Raw genomic sequence first — 21,803 nt, 5'->3', positions numbered from 1 at the left:
CTGCGGACGGACACGGGAACGTTGGAGTTCGGAGATCGGATCGGTCAACCCGAAACATCCCGTGGGAATTAAAGACGCCTCACCTTGTTTGGGGACGTCCTGCTGAACCACAGCGTACACGGAGCGCTGTCTCAACCCGTTCACGTTGTACTGCATCATCTTGGCCATGTCCGCCGCATCGTGGCACCTCAGGGTGTACTGTCCTCTGAGCGTGTCGACGCTCACCGACTGGTGGCTGTCGCTAAACGCGTCAAAAATGGCAAAGGTTTTCAAAAAAGCGCACAAAGAAAAATGTTCCGCAGAGATAGAGATTTACCTCGCCATCTGGACTTTCTTCACTTCTACGTAGGGAATCTCCAGCAGGAGCTTCTCCCTTCTCTCCATGAAGACGATGCTTTTCCAGTTTACGGCCAAAAAAAATCTGCTTTTGGGCAACGGGGGTCCTGCGGATGAACGGCAGGATGTGAATTGTTATTATTAGCAATTATAAAAGCCTGTGGAGGTGTAGTGAAGAGGCCAGAGGTAGTTTTGTAGGAGCTGCAGAAATCCACGGTGCAAAAACAGAATCTTACCAAATTTACTTCGTCTAGTTTCTAGTGCACTAGAAATACGACAAAAATAACTTACAAGTAACTTTTCATCAAAAATATCGGAACTCGCTTAAAGTAAATAATTCCTTAATATTGATGGAAAAGTACTAGCTGTATATGAAATAATCTGCAAGTGGAACAAGAGATTTTAACTTATAATCTGGAAAAATGTTCCACTGGCAGATTATTTCACCAACAACTAGAACTTTTTAATCAATATTAAGAAATTGTTGACTTAAAACAAGCTCCTGTTTCTAGCTGGAAAGTTACTTTAAGTTAATTTTGTCAAGTGCTTCAAGTAGTTGTAGAGGCAAGAGCAAAAATACTTGTTGACATTTACTGTTTTTATGTCGAAGAATTGTCATGTGTTTAAAATGGCCCAGTTAAAGTGCAGGCTAATTTTGTAATAAGAAAAATGTCTGGATTTGCAAAGAGAGAAACTAAAACACTCGCTCTTGTTCTCATTCACATATATTTGAAAGTTTATAATGAGTATTATAGGCAGGAGAAGTACAATAAGTACTGATCGCGCCTTTCAATTTATTATAATTTTACATAAACTGCTTTTATGTTTCACCCAGCATAAGATGATCTTATTTTTGTGGAAATGACAATCCTCCAACTTTCCCGTTATGTAACAGTAGGAACATGGCAAAATGAGGAGGGTCATAAATACCTCTGGAAGGCACTCTAAGAGAGAAAATATGTTCTGCACTGTATTGAATTTTGCTTGTACGATGCTTCGAGCTGCGTCTTTAACAGGGCGAGTTACGTCGACCGACCTGAAATCATTGTGACTTCGTAAAGCTTGGAAAAGTCGAGCGGCCAGTTCTGCCGGGCGATGTCCACCACGTCTCCTTTCACCTTTTCTGCCCGCAGTCTCCCATTGTTATAGCTCTCCTGCGAGAACCGAAGTCTGAGCTCAGCTTGTACCAGACTGATTAGATGTCTGCAACATTCAGACTGCTGCTCTGTCTTTTTACCTTTGAGAGCTCTGCCGTGATGAGATCAATCCACTTCGTCATGGATCTGCTCTCGATGCGCGTGGTTGTGATGCACTCCTGGACCACCCTCTGCACCCTCTCTCTGGCGGGCTCCTGGGAGCCGAACTGGACAAAGTAGTGCTTCGCAGCCAGCTGGACGTATTCGTCCTCCTGAGACATGCAGAAAGGTTTTAATGTATTACGTAATCTACTGATTTACTTCTTTAAGTCTCTGATGGACTGAGACAGTTTTTTGCTGTGCTTAACAAGCGGTGGAAGTTATTGCGTAATAAAAATATCAATAAATATGGCACTTCTGTCTTTAAACCGGCAAAAAAAAGAAGTGAATATTTCCTTTTCAACACATGTCCGATGTCTATCTTCTCTCCTTTTATCAACCACAAACATCAATGTATTCTGTGTAAAGTGGAAGGATACATGGTTGTCAAACCTTCTGCAAAGCATTCAGCCTGATTTACTCCCCTAAGTAAAATCCAGTTTGCTTTTAAAAGTCACTTTATTTATAAATGAGGTTCAACTGTATGTAATTCAATCTCAGTATAATACCATTAAGGCCTCAGAACATTAGCGAACAAACAGCGGTCATGTCTGCCAAGGAACACGGGAGACAGGTCAGGGATAATGGCAGTGATTTAAAGCAGACTTAGGTCATAAAACAAAATCTCAGGCTGTGAATATTTATAGATGCAGTTACCCAGAAAATGGATTATAGCAAAACTGTAAACCAAGAGGCCAATAGTAACCAATTCTTGCCGTACCAAGTCACCCGTTTTCAAGACTTGGATCATATGTTTTTGACTTCGGTCATCCTGTCCACACAACTTTAAATCAGAAACTGAGGATTTTTTTTGCCGTTTGTGAGTCTCAACGGTCGTCTTACCGATTAGCGTTAGCTTCCATTTGTTTAGCGGTTCAGCGTTTGTTTCCGCTAATTCTCTTTATATATTCAGTGGTTTAGCATTAGCTTATGCAATTTTTTTTTTATGTGCTCAGCGTCAGCTTATGCTAACATGTTTCATGTGTTTAAAGTGAGCGGAGCTAAGATTCTTGTTAGGGGAATTAACTTTCTGTTTCTACTACTGCCAAAAAAGGAAAAAGGAAACAGAAGATCAGGAAAACATATATGATTTCTTTAGTTCAAAATATGTAGGTTGTGATTTTACACCAGACACGCCAATCTAATGGGTGATTTTAGTGCAATAACTGTCCATGACAACCTTGGTGGCCATCTTGAATTTTTCAATGCTAACGCCAATCCCCTGGGAACCTCTGTTCTAAATTAGGTTCTTGTATCTGAATCTGACAGATATTGCTGAAATATTCAATTATCTGCTGCTCTACAATGTTTCGTTAATTCAATTTGTTAACTCAACCAAATCTCTATCACCAGTCTGAAGCTGCAGGAATAAATTTTTCCTTTCAGGCATACTGAAAACAGAAGCTTGTCTTCAGCCTCTCACCTTCTCACTGACGTATTCTCCAGACTTGATGCCCTTGATGACCTGCTTGTAGATCAGGTCCGTGCTGACTGCGTCCTGGTCGCAGTCGTGCCACGGCGAGAACAGCTCCTTGCGGATGGAGAGGCTCCAGGGCGTATCCTTCTCCTCCCTGCCCTGCCTCCTCATTTCCTGCTCGCACTGAGAAACGGCATCCAACACGTGGTTCCTCCCACAGCATCCCAGAGACCACATCTGGAGACAAAACACCAGCACCGATATAACTCTGTGACAGGCAGGTAGGAACACTGAAGCCACGTGATGCAAGAAGCTCCCAGGAACCTTTTCATAGAAGCTGATGTAGACGGAGAACCCAAAGGTGTCCTTGAGTCCGATCTTGTTAGCCACAGCCTGGCAGACTTCTGAGGAGGTGGAGGCTGAATCCAGCTGCACTTTGACTGTTTCACCATTCATTAGTGTCACCGACCACTCAATGGGCTCCTTGTTGTTGGCGGCCTGTTATCATAGATGGTAATGACTGAAAACGACTGAAGGAGTCACTCTACAGCCAAATTCATCAGGATACAGGACTTTACCTTCAGCTCTAGCCAACAGGGGAGCTCTTTTCTCTCTCCGTTGGCTACTATGCGATGCAGCCTCTCAATGCAGTACGCTCTGTAACCGTACGGACCTCTTTGAAGGAAGCTCTCCAAACACTGTGGGACAGAGGAGAGCGGAAAACATTAAGAACCATAAGAAACAATGGCTCTGCAGTGGAAAACCTATGGGGGTGGCGTTTGTATAGTTACCCGTTAAAAAAGGTAACAGCAATAATTTGGTTTATTTCGCCTCAGAGTTATTCACTCATTCATAAATGCCACAGATTCCAACTAAACATTTACTGAGCAAGCGATCCTGAGCGGCTTTTTTAACTATTCTTTGCAAAATAGCTCTGATTTACTCAAATTAGAAAACAGAAGGACTCAGACCTGGACTTTGACTAGATCATGCCACATACATGTGATTTTTTTCTATGTCGTCATATAATTGCTCAAGCCACATGTTTTGGGTCCTTGTCCTGCTGGAAGGTGAACAATTTCTTCCAGGACACCGTCACAACATCAACTGGAGATTAATTACCCCTTTTAAGTGACTACTTTTTAAAACCCAGTGAACACAGTACCACATCTGAGTGTCAAAACAGAGACTGCCGACCTCCATGAAGAGGCTTGTTGGAGGGAAGATCCCCAGACAGAGGGAGAGGAGAGCCCAGCCTTGCATGCAGCTCTTCCTGTTCCTGTTGTTCACCAGCTGTTTGCAGATCTGACAGTAGATCTCATCCCTAAAAGTTCAAGAAAAGGTCAAAAGTATATATTTTTTTTTTAAAACACAGCTATTCTCCACCAAAACACAATGTTTCGCCAGCTGCGTTCACATTTTACCTGATGCCCTGGCGTGACAGGCCATATCCAACGATAATGTGCAGCTTTTCCAGCTGTGTGAGCTGTCGATCCAGCGTCGTGCTCTCTCCCACCAGAATGTCCTCGTCCTCCGTCAAGTTCTCTGGCTGCAAAAGATGAGAACCAAACAAAGAAGTAAGAAACGCAAATAATACCGAGAATAAGAGCCGACTGGAAGAGAGACAAACATGGTTCCAACCTCCTCCAAGATGGCCGAGGCTTTTCTGTTCCCGCCGCCAAACTTCTTCTTGTTCTTCCTCAGGATTTTCTGCTCAGAAATGTGTGGATAAAGATGAAACAATGACCACTAAAAAAAAGAAGACAATGCTTCTATTTATTTATTTTTTTAATTCTTGTTTCTCAGGAGCTTACCTGATCCAGCCCCACCAGGTTGCTCAGCCTCCGGCCTTGCCTGCTTGGAAGCAGGCGGGACAGGGTGCTCTGGGAGATGGTGCTGGACTGCTGAGATATGGAGTCTGCAGGCCTCTGCTCCGGTATGTCGCCCATGAACCGCATAATGATCCAGGACACGGTCAGAGCCGCCTGGCGGAGGGAGAACACTGAATGTGAGGCAGACGTCCAGCAGACTCGGTTTGGGTTGGGGAGCAAAGTTGCAACGTTTGTTGCGTTTTCAACTGGCGCGGTTCGCTTTCACACTGCATTGTCAAACAGACTAAACCCTTTGAGAAATCTGTTGCCCTCCTCGCCTGTGGGAGGCGCTGCACCAAAAACCACTGAAGGAAACGAGAAACACCTTAGAAGAAAATATGAGCACAACTTCCTTCTATGCAAAATGTTAACAGAAATGGAGTAATATAGCGGTTGTAGGATTTCTCTTTTGTCATTGATAGAAGACAATGAGCTGTTTTCCAGACTCTCATACTGGTTTTGGTTGCATTTAGCCAGAAGGCCCAGTTCTATTGTCTGCTTCCAGCTTTTGGAGCAGTCACCAGTCTGCTTGACGTTCACATATGCATTTGAACCGCACCAGAGTCCACCTCAACCAACCAAACAAACAAGAGTTCGATACGTTCTAGACAAATGAACTAGAGTTCAATTAAAGTCGACCAATCATGGCTGGTGCGAATACACCCTGAGATGCTAATACTACGGTCTCGTCTCACCAGGGCGTCTGCTTCGTCCTCGTGGTGCAGCAGTGGCTGCTTCAGCCTCTGTGCGGTGTGCTTGTGGTCCTCGTCATTCTGGAAGTGGCGTTTGCTGAAGTTGTAGAAGGAGAATATGTCGCTCTCGTCGTCAAAGCCGTCATCAATCTCTTCCTCCTCCTCGTCCAGCGACGGCGTGGGGCTCGCCGAGTTAGAGGCCGGCGTGATGATGAGCGTCATCTGGTTCGAACTATGAGGGCTTTCCTCGTTTGCCACCCGAATGTCCTACTCAGAAGAAACAGAAAGTCAAAGGAAATGTAGCGGAAAATTAATAAAGCGTAACACAACAGAGTAGTCGCCTGACCTCGGAGTCTGATCTTTTGTCTTCGTCTTCATCAGAGAGTTGGAGGTTTTTATTTGAGCTGTCCTCCGATTCAGAATCACTAGGGCTTTCCGATTCACTAGATTTCTCCGATTCACTAGATTTCTCCGATTCGTGAGATCGGCCAGGTATTTCTGATTCTATGTCGGCTTGCTCTTCAGCGACTTGCATCAGCCTCTGATGGAGTTCTTCGCCGAGATCCTCCTGTCTCTCCATTTCCAAGAGCAAAGCCTGATGGGCGATTTCCTTTCTCTTCCGCTGGTAGTCTTTCCTCGCCCGGTAGCCTCGCACCTACGGTCAGTTCAGCAAAGAAATTAAAATTAAAATATTTGAAGAGTGACATCTACCATAAAATATTTTAAATATAAATACGATAGGAGGAAGCCAAGTTAAACCTGCTTTGATGTGTCGTTCACATCAATTCGATTCTTTTTAATGGCTCTTTGCTGGTCTCCTTAGTCAGAAATGTTATTTGTTTTTTACTACTCTGTGTGCTTGTAATTAGGCCTGTTGTGATAAGCAATAAATCAATTAGTTGCACGATAAATGAAAATGATCGACCTCATTTTAATTTGTCGACTTTATCGTTTCTTCCTGCCTTTTTCTCTTTCTATTGATGACACTGGATGGAAAAACGCTCAACTCCACTGACCCCTCCCTTTCTTGTTTCTTTAGTGCAAGGGAGGAGTGAACTATTGGATCAGGTAGTCGGATAATCCCATCTTCTCTATCTAAATCTACTGATTATTGATGGACTACATAGTATACAGACTTCATAATCTGCACTCTTTAGGTTGGATGTAGTTTTTACTTCCACTTTGGTTTTATGTTGTGTTTTTTTCTTCCAGTGCCTTTTTTGTTAACGGACACTGAAAGTCCATTGTATTTTTTGTTTATGTTGTTTACCAGTTCCAGCGTTAAGTGCTCTTTTGAAAATAAACACTATTTATTTTTGATACCGCTTGCATTATCATGTCATTACCATAACATCAGTTTAAAATGGTCTTCAAACAATAATATTGTTTATCACAATCATTTTTCAGACAATTAATCGCTCAGCTAAATTTGTTATCGTGGCAGGCCTGCTTGTAATGTTCTGCTTGCACTTTAACAGCTATTTATTTATTAAAAATATTTCATTGGTAAATAAATATAATTCATAGAAATGGATGGGTAATTTTTGTATTTAGTGATGCAAAAGAGGATCTTTGTTCCTGCCAAAGCAACTGAAGTTTAACAGGAAGAACAAAGAAAACAACAATAAGTGAGTTAAGACACCAATGCTTTCATTTCAGATTGTGTTGTTGTGAGTCAACTTCAAGTTAGGTGCTCTGAGAGTGTTTGTTAAACGGGTTAAGTGGTCCTCACCCTGAAAAAGTTTGAGAAACACTGACTTAAAAGTTTGCGAAGTTGTATCTAATTGAGCCGCAGAACTTCTGGACGCAATGTGCTTTGGACAGATAAGAGCAGATCCACAGGGCTGAGTCTGAAGAAAGCCAAACGCAACATATCGGCACAAACAAACACTGGTGAACCGTCAAGCACAGTGGTGGCAAAGGCCCTCGGCTCTTTGCAGTAAATCAATCGGCTTTAGCATATTGACGCATTTCAGAAACAGTTGTGAGGAGATGACGTTGGCTTCCAACAGGACAGCGATTCCCAAACACAGCAGCAAATCTATGAGAGGAATGAAAGTGTGCTAATGTTCCAGTCGGTATCCAGACCCCATCCTGGCCTGAGCAGGAACAAACGTCTCCAAGGCTTAGTGGAGTCTAACCTAACCCTGGGAAGGGAGGGACGAAATCCCTCCAGTTTGTGTGAGGCTGATAAAGTCGTGTTTGGCTTTATAAACGGTGACAGTGTGTAGTTTGCCTTGTGTCTTTGGACACCTCAGGTCAGAGTTCAATGGTTTATAGAGGCTTATTTATTTTATTTGTCCACTTTTTTCCTGATTTATAAAGCTCCACATTTAGCATAGGGTGAACTTAGGCTTGATGTGATAAGCAATAAATTAATTAATTGTACTGATAAATTGAAACAAGCTCAATAATATCATTCGCATGGTGATCAGCTAGCCCCTTTTTTTAAGGACAACTTTGTTTACAGAAACTTCATAATTCATTTTATTTGTTGTTCCTGTAGTTTTGTTTGTTTTTATTATTATTTTGGATATTTAAAACGTCTTCCAGTTCCCAGTGCTAACAAGATTGTTCATTAGAATTTAAAGTTGATTGATTTTTGAGAACGTGCTCTTGCATTATTATTATTATGCCATTAGCTCTAGATTACTTTAAAATTGTTGTTTATCGCGAAAACTTCTTTATCGTCCAGAAAAATTTGTCATGGAGACAGGCGGGGGGTGAGCTTTATTTTTCTCATGATGGTATTCGGACCACATGCCTGGCTCTGGATGACGATGGCAGCCGCTTGCCGTCTCTGGTACTGAGACTTAAGCTTCCGACCACGGACCTTTGACACCAGGCGCCCGAAACCCTGCTGAATCTGAAAAAAAAAAAAAAGAAACAAAAAGAAGTTTGCAAAAACAGGTTGATCTCAGCTTCAAACCATCTGAGATCAATGGGTAAGGTCCACTCTCCAAAGGTCGACTGGAAGTTAAAAACCATCAAACCTTCTTCTGCACCATCCTCTCTCTGTAAGCTCTCCATTGCTTCTGCAGCACCACGGCCGCGCCCCGTTTCCTCAGGAAGAGCTTTCTGAAAAAAAGCAGATTCGATTCGTTCCATAAACACTTCTCATAATCAGCATCTCTTCACGTGTTCTTATGTAACATCTCTTCTTATCCAGGCAACATAGAGGGCAGTAAATCACTATCTGTAGATGTGCTGCGGTGATATTCCTATCAGTTATTGCGGGGTGGAGAGAGGAAAGGGGGGCGGGGCGGGAAAGATAAATTTAAGTGAGCCGTTCACATTTCGGTTTAATATTTCAGCTCTCCTTGCAGCACCTGTCTTTGATTCCCAGCATGACCCTCTGGATCACCACGGCCACCCTGCTCAGTTCTGCTTCCCGTAGATTTTCCAGAACAGCGTCGTGGGCATCCTGGGAAAAAAAAAAACAACAACAAAAAAACAGTAGTGACTTAAATCAGATGATTCAGATTTTTTTTTCTCAAAGAGTTTTGGATTCAGATAACAACGTTTCAAAACTGACATGATCAGACGGAGAAAGGGATGTCAAAATTGACTAAATAGCTTTCTTTTAATTCAAGTCTCTATAAAATGAACTATTATTGATCGTCTTTTCACATTGATCAGTCCCTCTGGGATTTCAAATTTTTTTATGATGATTTTTAAATTTTTTTTTGCAATACTTTTAAAAAAGATTTTCCAATATCTGTGCTTATATGACTGTAAATGTGACTTTTGTTGCTTTTCACGTCGATAACAGATGGCAATTTGACATCAAGGGAGGTTGATGTCAGCCGCATCACTGTCAAATACTGCCCCCTAAAGGTGGGAGTTAGCAATCGCTTAAAGGGGCAGTATTATATAAAATCGCCACGTGAGCCAGCCTTTTTTGAGTTTCACATCATTTTAAAATGTTATTCCATCATCAAAAACATGCCTGGAGTATTTGCTTAGATTCTTTCATGCATGTTTGAGAAATACTTTAATCTCTATGGCAACCATTCAGCTCCTCTTGAGAGCTGCAGTTTCTGAGTTTCTCATTTTGAGCAGCGCTCCCCTGCGGCTCCCCCTCTCAGCTCCTTCAGACTAGCCAGCGGCAACTTGCAAGCACCCCGTAGAACTCCGCATCCGCTCATTATACGAGCTACTACCCAGCGCAACGCTGGTAAAAACATTAAATTGCTAACAGAGGAGCCATGTTGTGATGACTTCCTGAAGGCAACATTTCAGAAAGAGCAGAAGCTTCTTAAAGAGACAGAGACTAAATTTGAAGGTGTTAAATTACAAAGTCAAATTGCTTTTAGGTCATATTTGATTGATATAGCATTTTTTTCCCCTTCCCCACCAGGGGGTCTTTTTGTGGGCTCTAGTGTCCCTTATGGGCTCTAGTGTCCCTTTCTGTCAGCCAGACAGTAGGCTGACAGAAAAGGGGGAGAGAGAGGGGGGAAGACATGCGGCAAACATCGCCGGGTCCGGGAATCAAACCCACGACGGCCGCGTTGAGGACTCAAGGCCTCCAAATGTGGGTCGCGCTGTCCCCTACCCCACCACAGCACACCCAATATAGCATTTTTATAACAGCTGAAGATAACACAATTACTTGATTGTTCTGCAAAATGGCACTATGTGGCTGGAAAATACGTAAATTGCTTCTGACAATTTTTGTGAAAGACTTCCAATAAATCACAGTTGCAAAAAAAAAAAATGGGGGGATCTGTGTTGACATTACGCGAATTTGTGAAAAACTGGAGGAACTGATTGATGTAATTTGGCAATGAACAGATTCAAAAATATGCAGTGATTTGACTGGTGCATAAACTGTACACCAGATTTTAATCTTAGTCTTTTCGTACCTTTAGAAAAATTTTCTTCCTTCCAATCCTCCACTCGTCTCTTCCTTTGATTACGGCCTTGCAGATGGCTTCACAACAGACTGCGGCATCGGTCTGTGGGGAGAGTCAAACGATTTTATTTTACGTACTCACATTCACAGTTCCCAAATACCGCCCCTATAAAACCGTTTTGGGAGAAAATTGTTCAAAGTCCAGGAAGAAAATGGCGACTTAACGGTTCTGGGATCGCAGACAGTCGTCTTCAGCAGGACTCTGTAGCGGCTCAGGAAGTCCTCAAATTTGTGACGCACGGGATACCCCAGCTTCCTGATGCGTATGGTGTCCATCATGCCGGAGTACCTCAGCTGGCGCATGCACAGCTCTCGGTCAAATTTCTGCAAGGGAATGCAGTGGGTGAGTATATATTTCTTTTGAAGCACCAAGACATTGGTGCCATGTCTGAAATCAAACAAATTTGAGGAAACGTGACGTGGCACCGCATCGCTTCACCAACACTCTTCAGTGTGGATGCTGTTACTGAGCAAAGACTCGATGGAAGCTATAGTTTCAGAATAAGTGAGGTATTCAAAATGAAAACCAAAGGGGTAAAGAGATGCGGCAGATCAGAAATTACAGCAGATAACACACGGCAGGTTTTTTTGTCCGCTTCAACAATTCCTCAAAGTTTTAATTTCTTCTTCTTTTGAAAATTTTGTGATTGTTTGAAGGATTATAGTAGTAACGATCGCATAACCTCACTGACAAATGATCAGGGTGGGGCGTGCTGTGGTGGCACAGGGTGTTAGCACGCCCCACGTTTGGAGGCCTTAGACCTCGACGCGGACGTCGCGGGTTCGACTCCCGGTCTCAACGACCTTTGCTGCATGTATTCCCCCCTCTCCTTGCCCTCTTTCCTGTCAGCCTATTGTCGCAAAAAATAGGAGCCACTAGCGCTGCAAAAACTCTTCAGAGAAAAAAATGGAAATAAATAAATAAATAAATGATCAGGGCGCCACCAGTGGGACTTGCACCCACAAACTGAGAACCATGACACTAGAATATACTTAAACATTTCAGAAAAAAGAGGAATTGTAACTATAGATGCCAATAAACATTCGCCAGTGAGTTTAGTCTGTGTTTTGACATTTTCATGCAGTCAAAAGTATGTACATGAATACCAATGTTGTGTTGTGGAAAAAGAAAGAGAAAAAAACACGAGGCAGTTGCCTGAACAACTGACTTGAACTGAACTTACGAAACTGCTTTTATGCTGCCCCATTATTGCACTTAACTCTTTGCATTAGCGGTTAGAAACTGATCCAGGTTGCTTCACAGTTGTTTAACTGTCCACCATATCATAAAATGACATTTGTTTTCTTGGAATGTTGACTGTGAATCAAGCCTCCTAATCTTTTATCTAATGCACACAGAGCTCTGTTTATCCACACTGAAGACCATCCGTGTGTTGCGTTGCGTTATCTGTGCTGCCGCGGCGGAAACTCACTCACCTTAGACTGCTTGTCGTTGTTGGGTTTGAAGCAGCGGATGAAGAAGGGCTGGCAGGCGGACAGAGCCTTCATGAGGGAGTCCAGAGACACTCGGAACTGACCGCTCAGCGTCGGCATTTGCTTGCGTTTGTCGCTCTGCAGCTGCGGAGACGACAAAAGAAAAATGCCGCTTATGACGCCAGTATCCGTGGAAACAAAATAACTTGGGGAAGATAAATGAGAAGTCAGGGAACGTCAGGGGTCAACGAGTCTGGCAGATTTTGATTTGATTTACAAACATATCGGTTATGAAGAGGACCTTAAATAGCCATTTAAATATCTCAATATATGCAGGTTGTATGCGATAAGATTCCTCACTGTTAAATTAATTTAAATCTACCATCAGAATGAAATTTCCTGGTTTATTTTGTGAGTACTGATATCACGTATGAAGCGTGAGCTGGAAGGAAGACGTAGCTTCCTACCCGTGGTGAGCTCTGCGGCGTCAAGATGAACTTTGCGCTTTTAGTTGCCTTCGGTCTGTTGGTTGCCATGTCCTTCTCAAAGATCTCCCGGAGGAGCTTACTGCTGGAAACGCCGATCGTTTTAATGATGTCATAACTCACTCCGTCTCTGTTCTTTTCCAGAAATCCTACAGAGGGGAAAAAAATGATGATAATAATAATAATAATAATAATAATAATAAAAAAAATCATCTTTGTTTTCCCAGAAGTCCAGCATCAGAAATGTTTTAGTTTAGGTTTTTTTTGCTTAGCAGTCTGCGTTACCGTTGGTGCTGTAGTAAACGGGGCCGGCGAAGTGGCGAATTCCAAAGTCTGTTTCGTGTTTGCGCGTGGAACCGATGTAGGCCTTGTCTCCTTTGTGTTCGACGTTCAGCTTGGTCAGCAGGGTGGAGTCTGTCCCCTGTGGCGAAAACAGAGTGAAAACTGAGAACTGTTTTTTTTAAGCATTTAAGAAGTCTAAACCTAAGGCCCGGTCGGCGTACCTGCGGAAAGTGGCTCTCTTCGTCGATCAGAGCGAGCACGTTGCACGGCTTCCCGGCCAGAAGCTCCAGGACTTTCTGGTTGTCGGTGAACTGGATGTTGTTCCACAGCACGCCCTCTTTCTGGTACTCTTTCTGCTCCAGCTTGAAGATGTGGGCCACAAAGAACTGCTGCAGCTTCTCGTTAGCGAAGTTGATGCAAAGCTGCTCAAAACTGGTAAAAGAAAAGTACAAGATATACTGTAACCGTAGCAAAGTTTGTAAAATTCAGTAGCAAGCTGGAAAATCTTTTCTTCCCCGCCCTCCGACCTGTTTGTTTGGAAGTTCTCAAAGCCGAAGATATCGAGCAGGCCGATGGACAGGAACGAAGAACTGGGTTTGCTGGACAGTCTCTGATAGATGACACTGTTGATTTTCCCAACGATCCATATGAAGAGTTTGTTGTAGATTGCCTGTGAGAACAACCACAGAATAAATAAAAGATGTTTTTAGGGACGCACCGATCCACTTTTCTCCCTTCCGAAACCGATATCTGAAGTTTGGCATCGGCTGATATGAAATGGATACAGAAAAAATAAAGCTGAAACCAGAAGTAAATGTACTGAATTACAAATTAATTTAATAACTTTGCACCAGTGCAGCACATTTAAATACAGCAATAGCTTGGTCAAGCATGTAAAAACAACTTTAAGTTGCTCAGTCTGTGCATTTAGGAGTAAAACAGCCAATGCAAAAAAAAATCAAGAAACTGAAACTGACAACAACAATAGTCATTTACATACTGGCAAAAAAAGATATGTAAAAAAATAAACTGCAACAAACTTTCTTTCTAATGGTTCATAATGTACAATTAGGAATTCTAGACATAATGGGGAAATAAATTCAATTAATTAATAAATTACGTCTCAGAGCACGAAGCATAGAATTAGACTGAATAGATCTGGCCTTATGGATCACAATAATCAATCTAAGAAATGTTTCAATGTCAGTAACGATACAGATATTAATATTGGATCGGCGCATCTTTCATGAAAACTTCACTGTTTATCCATGAGAGCATTAAAAAATGTCAGCTTAGTGATAAAATAATATTCAAGGCCAATATTTGTGTGAAGGGGGCTATGATTGCTGTGTCATGCAGCCACAGCCATACAGTCCCCTAAAAACAATGCAAATAAGTTATGAAGAGATTTTCTTTAACATTTCACTGAGTAGCTCTTTCCGTCAAAGCAGTTCGTGCTCTAAGACAGATTTGACTGGCTCCCTTTGCTTACACGTTGGACCGTAACACAGGTGGGCCATTGTCTTCATGATTTAGGGCTCAATAAGGAAACAGCCGACTGTGATTTACAGTCCGTGGCTAAATTTTGGTACCTTCACGAAGGCGTCCCTGCAGTCGGTGGCCTGCTCGGCGCTGAGGGCCTTAGTGACTCGCTCTCTGTTGGCCATAAAGGACCGATGCGTCAGGCTGTCGGCCAGGACAGACCTTTGCACCTGTCGGGCGAGCGCATGTTAAAATCCAGCCAGGAGCGCCGTCGTATTCACAGTTAAGAGGACGTGTGAACGGTGGCCCGGCCGCCTACCTGCAGCAGCGACGAGGCGATGGTGAAATTCTCCGATTCGCCCACATCGCTGGTTTCCAGGTTCTGTATGACGGAGCCTGGTCGCATGCAACAGAAAAAAATAATAAAAAAAATAGCCACAAATGACTGTAAATGACATGAACTTGAACGACTGAAAATTTTAAAAGTGTTTTTTCTAATTTTACAAAACAATAAAAAAAAATCAAAAAGTAAATTTCATTCTATAAAACATTAAAGACCTTTCAGCTTGGCTCCGTTTTAAACCTTACAGATACGGCATCAGGGTGTAACTTTATTGGCTGCACTGTGTCACAATCTTTAGGGGCCAGTAAAATTATGTTTTTATTGCTCCTAATGCAGGATTTTCTGTTTTCAAGCACGTCTCCGTATCTACGTCTAATGAAACCATGAGGTAAACCGGTGCGGTGCCCTGTGGACTCCCTTCACCTTGTCTTAAAAGCCACAAGAATGTAATTGTTTGTTTTATTCCAATTATAACGATGGTGCAACTAGAAACTTCAGTGTATGGCTAGGAGATTTAACCTTTGACCCATGTCAGCCTAGGAAAGTGGTGAGAGTTTTTGTCCAACCCCTTTACAGTGAATTGTTAAATTGAGAGAACTCGAGAGCCCCATTTATTTATCCATTTATTTTTTATCAAAACTGAAAAGATTTCTTTCTAAAGTTATTCATTGTGTTTACCTCTTCAATAAGGTAAAACCAATAATAAAATAATATTGAAGAGGTGAACGATACCTCTTCAATATTTCAAAGGAATTTGTAAATTATTGTTGATCCAAAATATAAACAGTTGCATATTTGCGGTATTACATGACAGGTAAATATTTTCCCAAAATTTCGGGGGTTTCTTTTTTACTCTTGTTTTTAATTTCTTGTTTTTCTATGTTTGTCAACAAAAGTTTGGAGACGCATTAATCGCAAATTCGCTCCATTTTTTTGTATTGCGGGCAGAGGGGCCAAAGAAAATCGTCCAGATTGTGGGCCACAAATGACCTCCGGCCCACATTTTGGACATCGCTGTTCTAAACCAAATATACTACAACAAAACGCCGGATGAGTAAGCAGAGACCACGCTTGTGTAAAGTTGTCAGAGAACAGCAGACAGGTCAGCGATGAAACACAAAGCAGCAATAATTCTGAGAGTCACAACGCCGGACAAGGCACATTTAAAAATAAAAACAGAATGGTGTAGTCAAAGTCCAGACCTAAATCTAACTGAGAATCTTCGAAAAGGCTTTTCACAAATGTTCCCCTTCCAATTTGAAAATTTTTCTGCCGGTAGAAACTTTTCAGTAGAGAAGTAAAGCTAAATACAAATCCAAGCCACACTTTCAGTTTTACTTTTTTTTTTTTTTGAATTGAAATTAATCCACAACACTGCTGTTGCCACTTTATGTTAGACTATCCGATAAAAAAACAAAGTTCCACAAACCTGGAAGAAACTTCCAGAAAACTGCAACGATGCTGAAACACTTAAAGTTTCCTTAATTCAAGCCCAAAAACCCTTTAGAGCAGCCTTTGATTAATAATAACTGGAACATTGATCGGTATGTTTGATGTATATTTGCTTGACGATTCAGATGTACTGTTTAGTGCTTGTTTCACGATTGGTTTCTGTAGGATGTTTCTATGGTGTAAAGCTGTCTTGTTGCTGAAATATGCTTTACAAATAAACTCCACATAGTGTGAGCAATATTAAAAAGCACTTCAAGTTTCCAGTCATTTGTATTAATGATATTCTTAGTGTTAATTAATTCCGTTTCCGCTTCCTAAAAAACAGAGTTCCAGCTTTAGCCGTGACGTTGTGAATTTTGCGGTGAAGTAGACAGCGGGAAGCAGCCACTCCCGATCTGACGGCGCTCACCCTGGAAGCTGACGTTTCCGAGGTGTAACATGGCCGCCAGCAGCTTGAGGATTTCCTGGAACTGGTCTTCCGAGAAGTTCAGCGTCTTCATGGCCAAGCGGATGCGGCTGAAGTCTTTAGCATCGTCTCTGCCTTCGCACACGATGCAGTCGCCCTAAAGGACACAAGAGACTTCGGTTGCGGACAACTGGTGGATGTCAACGTCGTGAGGGGTGTGTCTGTTTCCCAGAATGAAAAGTGTGACTTTTATTTGGAATACCTTAGTAATGTAGTTATACTCCTTGGAATGACCAAGCCTCAAAGTCTTCCTCTCTTCAGTGGTGATTCCTGCCAACAGGCAGTAAAATATATGGTAGTTTCGCTCCTCTGAGGCCTGAGAAGAATAAAAGATTATGGCAACAGAAGAGGAAAAAAAATATGCTTGAGCCTTTCTGAGAACTCAAGGGCCGCATTTCGAGTGGATTATGATTAATAGCATGTTTTTCTTCCTGAGCACAGTTGTTGAAACATTTCACCAAGCAGACTGAAACACTGACCACACACTCCAGCGGTGTCCTTTGGGGGATTTTATGAGCTCACAGTACTGACCTGCCCGCCGTAGATATAGCAGGCAGGCAGGATCTGTTTGGCTGGAGCTACCTCACCTGATGGCATACTCGAGACTTTTCCAGGAGGTACTGCTCCACACGAGCGCCTTCGATCACCCCGTCTTTGTTGAAGAAGATCTCCAAGTACTTGCCGAAGCGGCTGGAGTTGTCGTTGCGGATTGTTTTGGCGTTCCCAAAAGCTGAAAGAAGCAGAAAACCATGGTGTTTTTAAAAAAAATAAAAATTCACGACAACTGCTTTTTTTTTTTTTGTTCACACGAGCCTAAGGGCAGCTAAGAATGGATTGACACCAACTGTGTTTAGTCCGCTTTTTATAGAACTCTAGTTCGTTTGAATAGAAAGTCCGGTTCGTTTGGGGAGGTGTGAATGTTCAATCCAATTCTGATGTGGACCAAAAGAAGGAAACTCCGGTCCACATCAGTTTGATTGAAGTGAACTCTGGTGGGATTCGAATGCATGTGTGAACACCATGCGAACCAGAGACTGCTCCAAAAACAGGCAGCGGCCAACAACGCAGGGCATTCTGGGTAAATACAAAAAACAAACACTTGTGTCTAGCGATAGCTTGTGCTCTTTTACCAATGACAAATGAGAAATCCTACAACTGCTCAAATTTGATGCTACTCCATTTTTGTTAACATTTTCTGAAGTAGGATGTTGCATGTCTTGTGAGGTTTTTGTGTCATTTCCCTCAGCGGTTCTTGGTGCAGCGCCTCCACTGGCGAGGAGGGAAACAGCTTCTTCAATTAGTTTGGATCGATTGACAGAGTGCAGTGTGAAAGCAAACCGCACCATCTGAAAATGTAACAAACGTTCCAACACTGCTTCCCAGTCGAACCAGGTCTACCGGACTATCAGTTGTGAAAACACTCTAAAGGTGCTGCTGGCGTACCTTCCAGAATCGGGTTGGACTGCAGGATCTGATTTTCGATCGATTGCTGGGAGAGTTGCCCGCTGACCGCTGCCAAGTACTGCAGGATCAGTTTTGTGCTCTCCGTCTTCCCTGCTCCAGATTCCCCGCTGAGAGAAAAGCAGAGAACATGGATAAACAGGAAGCAGAGGAATGCAAGCCAGAGCGGCGTAACCCAAGGCAACGCGTGGCAATCTCTGACCTGATGATGCAGCACTGGTTTCTGAGGTTGCGCTTCATGTTGAAGTAGCAGGACTCAGCGATGGCAAAGATGTGCGGGGGGAGTTCTCCGAGCTTCCGGCTGTGATATAAACTGACCTACAGAACGGCAGGATGTTCACACCAGGAAGTGATTGGTGGAGACGGCTGTCGGTTGTAATGGATGGAGATAAGAGGCAGAAACCTACCTGCTCGGCTGAATATATTGGAAAATCCTGGTAGGGATTCACTGCCACCAAAACGGAACCTATGAAGGTCTGGAGAACAAAAAAATAAAATGATCTGATGTGAGGAGAAGAAAAATATGATTTGATGTGAGGAGAAGGACCAAACGTTTCTAGCCGTGTCAAGAACTTAGCTTGATTGTGTTTGGAAAACACAATCAAGTGTGTTTTCCACACAATTCAAAACAGTTCAAAACAGAATATGTTTTAATGTTTTCAGGATTCAGTCCCTTTGAGTTCACAGCTGCCATCAGTTACAGAGAATCTGATGAACCAGGAATAAAGCTAAACCCTTTGCTGGGATTTTTCTGAAATTTGCATAGTTGCTTATCTTTAGCCAAAGCTATTGCAGAGAGGTCATCAGCTGTTGCTAGCAAACAGCCAATAGCTGTTGTTATCTATTAGCTATTGTTATGGTTGTTTACCAGGTTGTGGTACACAATAATAGCTAATAGCTATTAGTTATTATTATTGTCCCAATGTTCTAATAGCTAGCTGTTAGCTGTGGCTGCGTACTAAAGGACGTACACTTACTCAACCAGGTTATAGCAGCCACATAGATCTTTTCTTCAACAGATTTATTTTTCCTTTAAGTTGTACAGAGTAGGTGTCTATTAAAAGATGGGGAAAGTAATTATTTTTCATTTTGGTCTTATCTTCTATTTTACAAAGATCCACTAAATGTACTTTTTCGGGTAGAAATTGCATTTCCAAAGGAAGACATTTGAGAAACTAGAGTGCAATGCCAGCCTGGTGGCTCAATAAAAATATTTTAACTAGGTAAATACTCATATAATTTCATTACCCAGGCAGTTATTCTACTTATCTTTCTGTGGAAACCTCTAATAGACGACTCCACATAAACAAACTGGTGTGTAACATAGTGTGTTTTCTGGAACCGAAAGGGAAAATCATCCACGGTGTTTTCCTGAGTGAGCGCGCGACTCACGTAGATGTGGCCTTGCTTGTCTCTGAGCAGCAGGTTCCTGAGGAGGGCAGCCTCTGTCATGTCCCCGAGCTTGATCATGTCTTCCACCCCCTCCACAGATGTCGGGTGCATGATCTTGAGCGAGGCTTCCTCCTCCAGGGACAGGCGCCGCTCCTGAGGGAACATCGAGAGAAAACACGCTTAGTGCCAGATGGAGACTTTTTTTTTTTTTTTCCTTCTTCTCCATTTTGTCATCAGAGGTTACGTACATTTCCCTCATCGTCCACCAGCAGCCTCTGACCGGACGGCGTTTCTTTGACCCGGGCTCCAATGGGGACCCCGATTTTTGAGTCCACCCAGACCCATTCTCCCTGGAGACAAAACAATGGCAAACTCATTGACAGCTTCGTGTAGTTTCTGGTATTCTACAGGTTACTGTGCGGCTAGGTTTTATAAATAGACACGGAGGTGATATAACAGCCAGATCTGATAAGCTAACTTTTTTAAACACAAAATATAAACTCAAGACACTTCATAGTCTTACCTTTCTCAGCATCTTAAATTAGGCTTTTCCAGTTCCCTGAAATAAATCCAAATGTGAAATCCACAAGTTTGTTAAGTTAACTTTGAGCTGTGTCACCGTAATTCATTGTGTTCAACAAAGTCCACTTGTGAGTCCTGAGTTAAATTGTCAAATATTTAGAGGAGAGGTGGGGGGCAGAAAAATACACCATAAACCAAAAATAATTAGTGAGAATACCCCTGGATCCTTTGGTCCGTGATCCTCATTAAACCTTCCGACTTGGCTTGAGCTCGTTTAGTAGCCGACTCAGTATAAGGAAGGAGGAAACACGGCTCTTCTATGACTGATGGACAGTTTATGGTGCTTTGACTTTGGACTGGCTCTGACGGAAAGGAAATGAAACTTGGAGAGGTGAACAGCTGTCTTCCCCTTTAATGACCTCTTTCTGAATCCGCCCTTGTCCCCAGGGTGGCATTTTGTCAATTCTTTTTCCCTCAACTTGAAAGAAACTTTTGTAAAATCGCTGCCTTTCTTTGAACGCTGTGCAAACAAAGGTTGATTGACGCAGGGGAAAACAGGCATCCAAATGTTGAGACTAAATCTATGAAGTTTCAGTATAGAAAGCTGCCACCACATCTGTTATTTAATAGTTTACATAAACAGCCTTGACGTCGATTTTCCAGGGTCAGTGGTGAAATGAATTTATGTGCAGCCTTTGGACCCTGCTTGTGTAAATCCAAGGAGGCTAAGGGAGCATCTCGTTGCCACAGCAATAAAGATAAACAGCAGAGCTTAAAAACTCCTTCCTCCTGGCCATAGCTTCACTCAGGAGTTCAACCCTGACTGGTCACGTTTTGCTGCTCACTGGATAAACAAGTCAAATTTAAGACTTAAGATATCTTTAATGCCACTGAGTTAAATTGAAGCCCCACAAGAAATATAAATGTAGGAGATGGTTGGATTACAATCAAGCGTGGCATATATATTGCTAAATTTCTGTAGCATGTTTGTGGCTCTCGAGGCTTTGTGCTTCTCACACTCCTATGTCGTCATCTTTCTAAAATAATGGCCTACATGATTTAAAAAAAATTTTTTTAACCAAAAATAATTTGGGCAAAAAAAAAAAAAGTTTCCCCACAAGATTTTTTAGGCAGAAAACACAAAAACAATTTTGGCGAAAACATATTAGTTGGGCATTATCTTTATTAATGTGACGGTATGTTTCTTTACAGCCTTAACCCCCTAAAGCCGAGCTTAAAAGTCGTTTTATATATGCGTATAACTTCGTAACGTCGTTCAGGCAACTGGCTATAAATGTGTACTTAACCATAACAGAAAAAAAAAAGAAAAAAGCTAGCTATCAGGTGTACATTAGCAGCTAGTTAGCAGTAGCCGCAACCGCCTCGTGTCACTGAACAAGAGTGAAGATGTCTGCGCGTGACTCAGACTTTTCCCTGACATAAAACTTTGGGAGAATATGAGATTGAATTGTTCTGCCACGACATGTTTAAGATTTGTGATTAACATGTTTAAGACCATTTAAGTTTTTTTATGACTTCTTAGGTGGCGCAAAAAAGTGGGTATGAACTGGGCAAGGCATACCCACTGCTCTACAGGGGGCGCCAAAACAATAATGGAAAATGATTCCTACTCAATAAGATGCTAAGGAAGGAGTTTTTTTTTATTTTTTATTACTGATTATTAACCAGCGTCACTGTGATCAGGCTCTGATGAAGAACACCCAGGAAGTCGGGCATCTCTAAACACAGCCCTGAATGTCGTAACATGTTAACAACAACAACAACAAAAATGTTTACTTGAAGTATTCTGGTGGCTGCTGTAGTTGTCAGTATCTTAACCAACACACCCAAACTACAGCAGCATTTTCTGTCCGGCTTATTGGTGAAGTCCCTCATCATTGTACATTAATATTGGTCCCGCCTCATTATCTGAGTGATACTGCACCACGTCATTTATC

General features: G+C 42.3%; 1 protein-coding gene across 2 annotated transcripts in view; it reads right to left on the bottom strand.

The window, feature by feature from the left end:
• LOC122840654 (unconventional myosin-VIIa-like) overlaps positions 1–20,151 on the bottom strand; it is a 30,148-nt gene extending 9,997 nt beyond the window's left edge. Inside the window, exons 1-35 of one of the 2 annotated variants that reach the window (XM_044133202.1) lie at positions 20,063–20,151; positions 19,847–19,882; positions 19,572–19,673; positions 19,324–19,476; positions 18,339–18,407; positions 18,134–18,249; positions 17,914–18,041; positions 17,058–17,200; positions 16,673–16,786; positions 16,414–16,567; positions 14,529–14,605; positions 14,320–14,439; positions 13,255–13,397; positions 12,949–13,159; positions 12,731–12,866; positions 12,428–12,594; positions 11,964–12,104; positions 10,692–10,850; positions 10,477–10,569; positions 8,941–9,035; positions 8,605–8,689; positions 8,376–8,477; positions 5,958–6,266; positions 5,615–5,878; positions 4,863–5,033; positions 4,690–4,758; positions 4,473–4,597; positions 4,246–4,372; positions 3,627–3,746; positions 3,373–3,546; positions 3,055–3,285; positions 1,574–1,744; positions 1,373–1,490; positions 317–443; positions 84–241 (exon numbers count right to left, since the gene is read on the bottom strand). In XM_044133202.1, coding sequence (XP_043989137.1) covers positions 84–241; positions 317–443; positions 1,373–1,490; positions 1,574–1,744; positions 3,055–3,285; positions 3,373–3,546; positions 3,627–3,746; positions 4,246–4,372; positions 4,473–4,597; positions 4,690–4,758; positions 4,863–5,033; positions 5,615–5,878; positions 5,958–6,266; positions 8,376–8,477; positions 8,605–8,689; positions 8,941–9,035; positions 10,477–10,569; positions 10,692–10,850; positions 11,964–12,104; positions 12,428–12,594; positions 12,731–12,866; positions 12,949–13,159; positions 13,255–13,397; positions 14,320–14,439; positions 14,529–14,605; positions 16,414–16,567; positions 16,673–16,786; positions 17,058–17,200; positions 17,914–18,041; positions 18,134–18,249; positions 18,339–18,407; positions 19,324–19,476; positions 19,572–19,673; positions 19,847–19,858 — 4,684 coding nt within the window. In that variant the 5' untranslated portion in view covers positions 19,859–19,882; positions 20,063–20,151. Of the gene's footprint in view, positions 1–83; positions 242–316; positions 444–1,372; positions 1,491–1,573; positions 1,745–3,054; positions 3,286–3,372; positions 3,547–3,626; positions 3,747–4,245; positions 4,373–4,472; positions 4,598–4,689; positions 4,759–4,862; positions 5,034–5,614; positions 5,879–5,957; positions 6,267–8,375; positions 8,478–8,604; positions 8,690–8,940; positions 9,036–10,476; positions 10,570–10,691; positions 10,851–11,963; positions 12,105–12,427; positions 12,595–12,730; positions 12,867–12,948; positions 13,160–13,254; positions 13,398–14,319; positions 14,440–14,528; positions 14,606–16,413; positions 16,568–16,672; positions 16,787–17,057; positions 17,201–17,913; positions 18,042–18,133; positions 18,250–18,338; positions 18,408–19,323; positions 19,477–19,571; positions 19,674–19,846 lie in introns of both variants that reach the window. The other variant, XM_044133201.1, reaches the window with a different exon arrangement.
• Between the last annotated feature and the right edge of the window lie 1,652 nt (positions 20,152–21,803).

The sequence above is a fragment of the Gambusia affinis genome, linkage group LG12, assembly GCF_019740435.1.
Source record: "Gambusia affinis linkage group LG12, SWU_Gaff_1.0, whole genome shotgun sequence".
Classification (NCBI taxonomy): Eukaryota; Metazoa; Chordata; class Actinopteri; order Cyprinodontiformes; family Poeciliidae; genus Gambusia; species Gambusia affinis.
The sequence above is the reverse complement of the archived record's forward strand: the minus strand, read 5'-3'. Positions and strand labels throughout refer to the sequence as shown.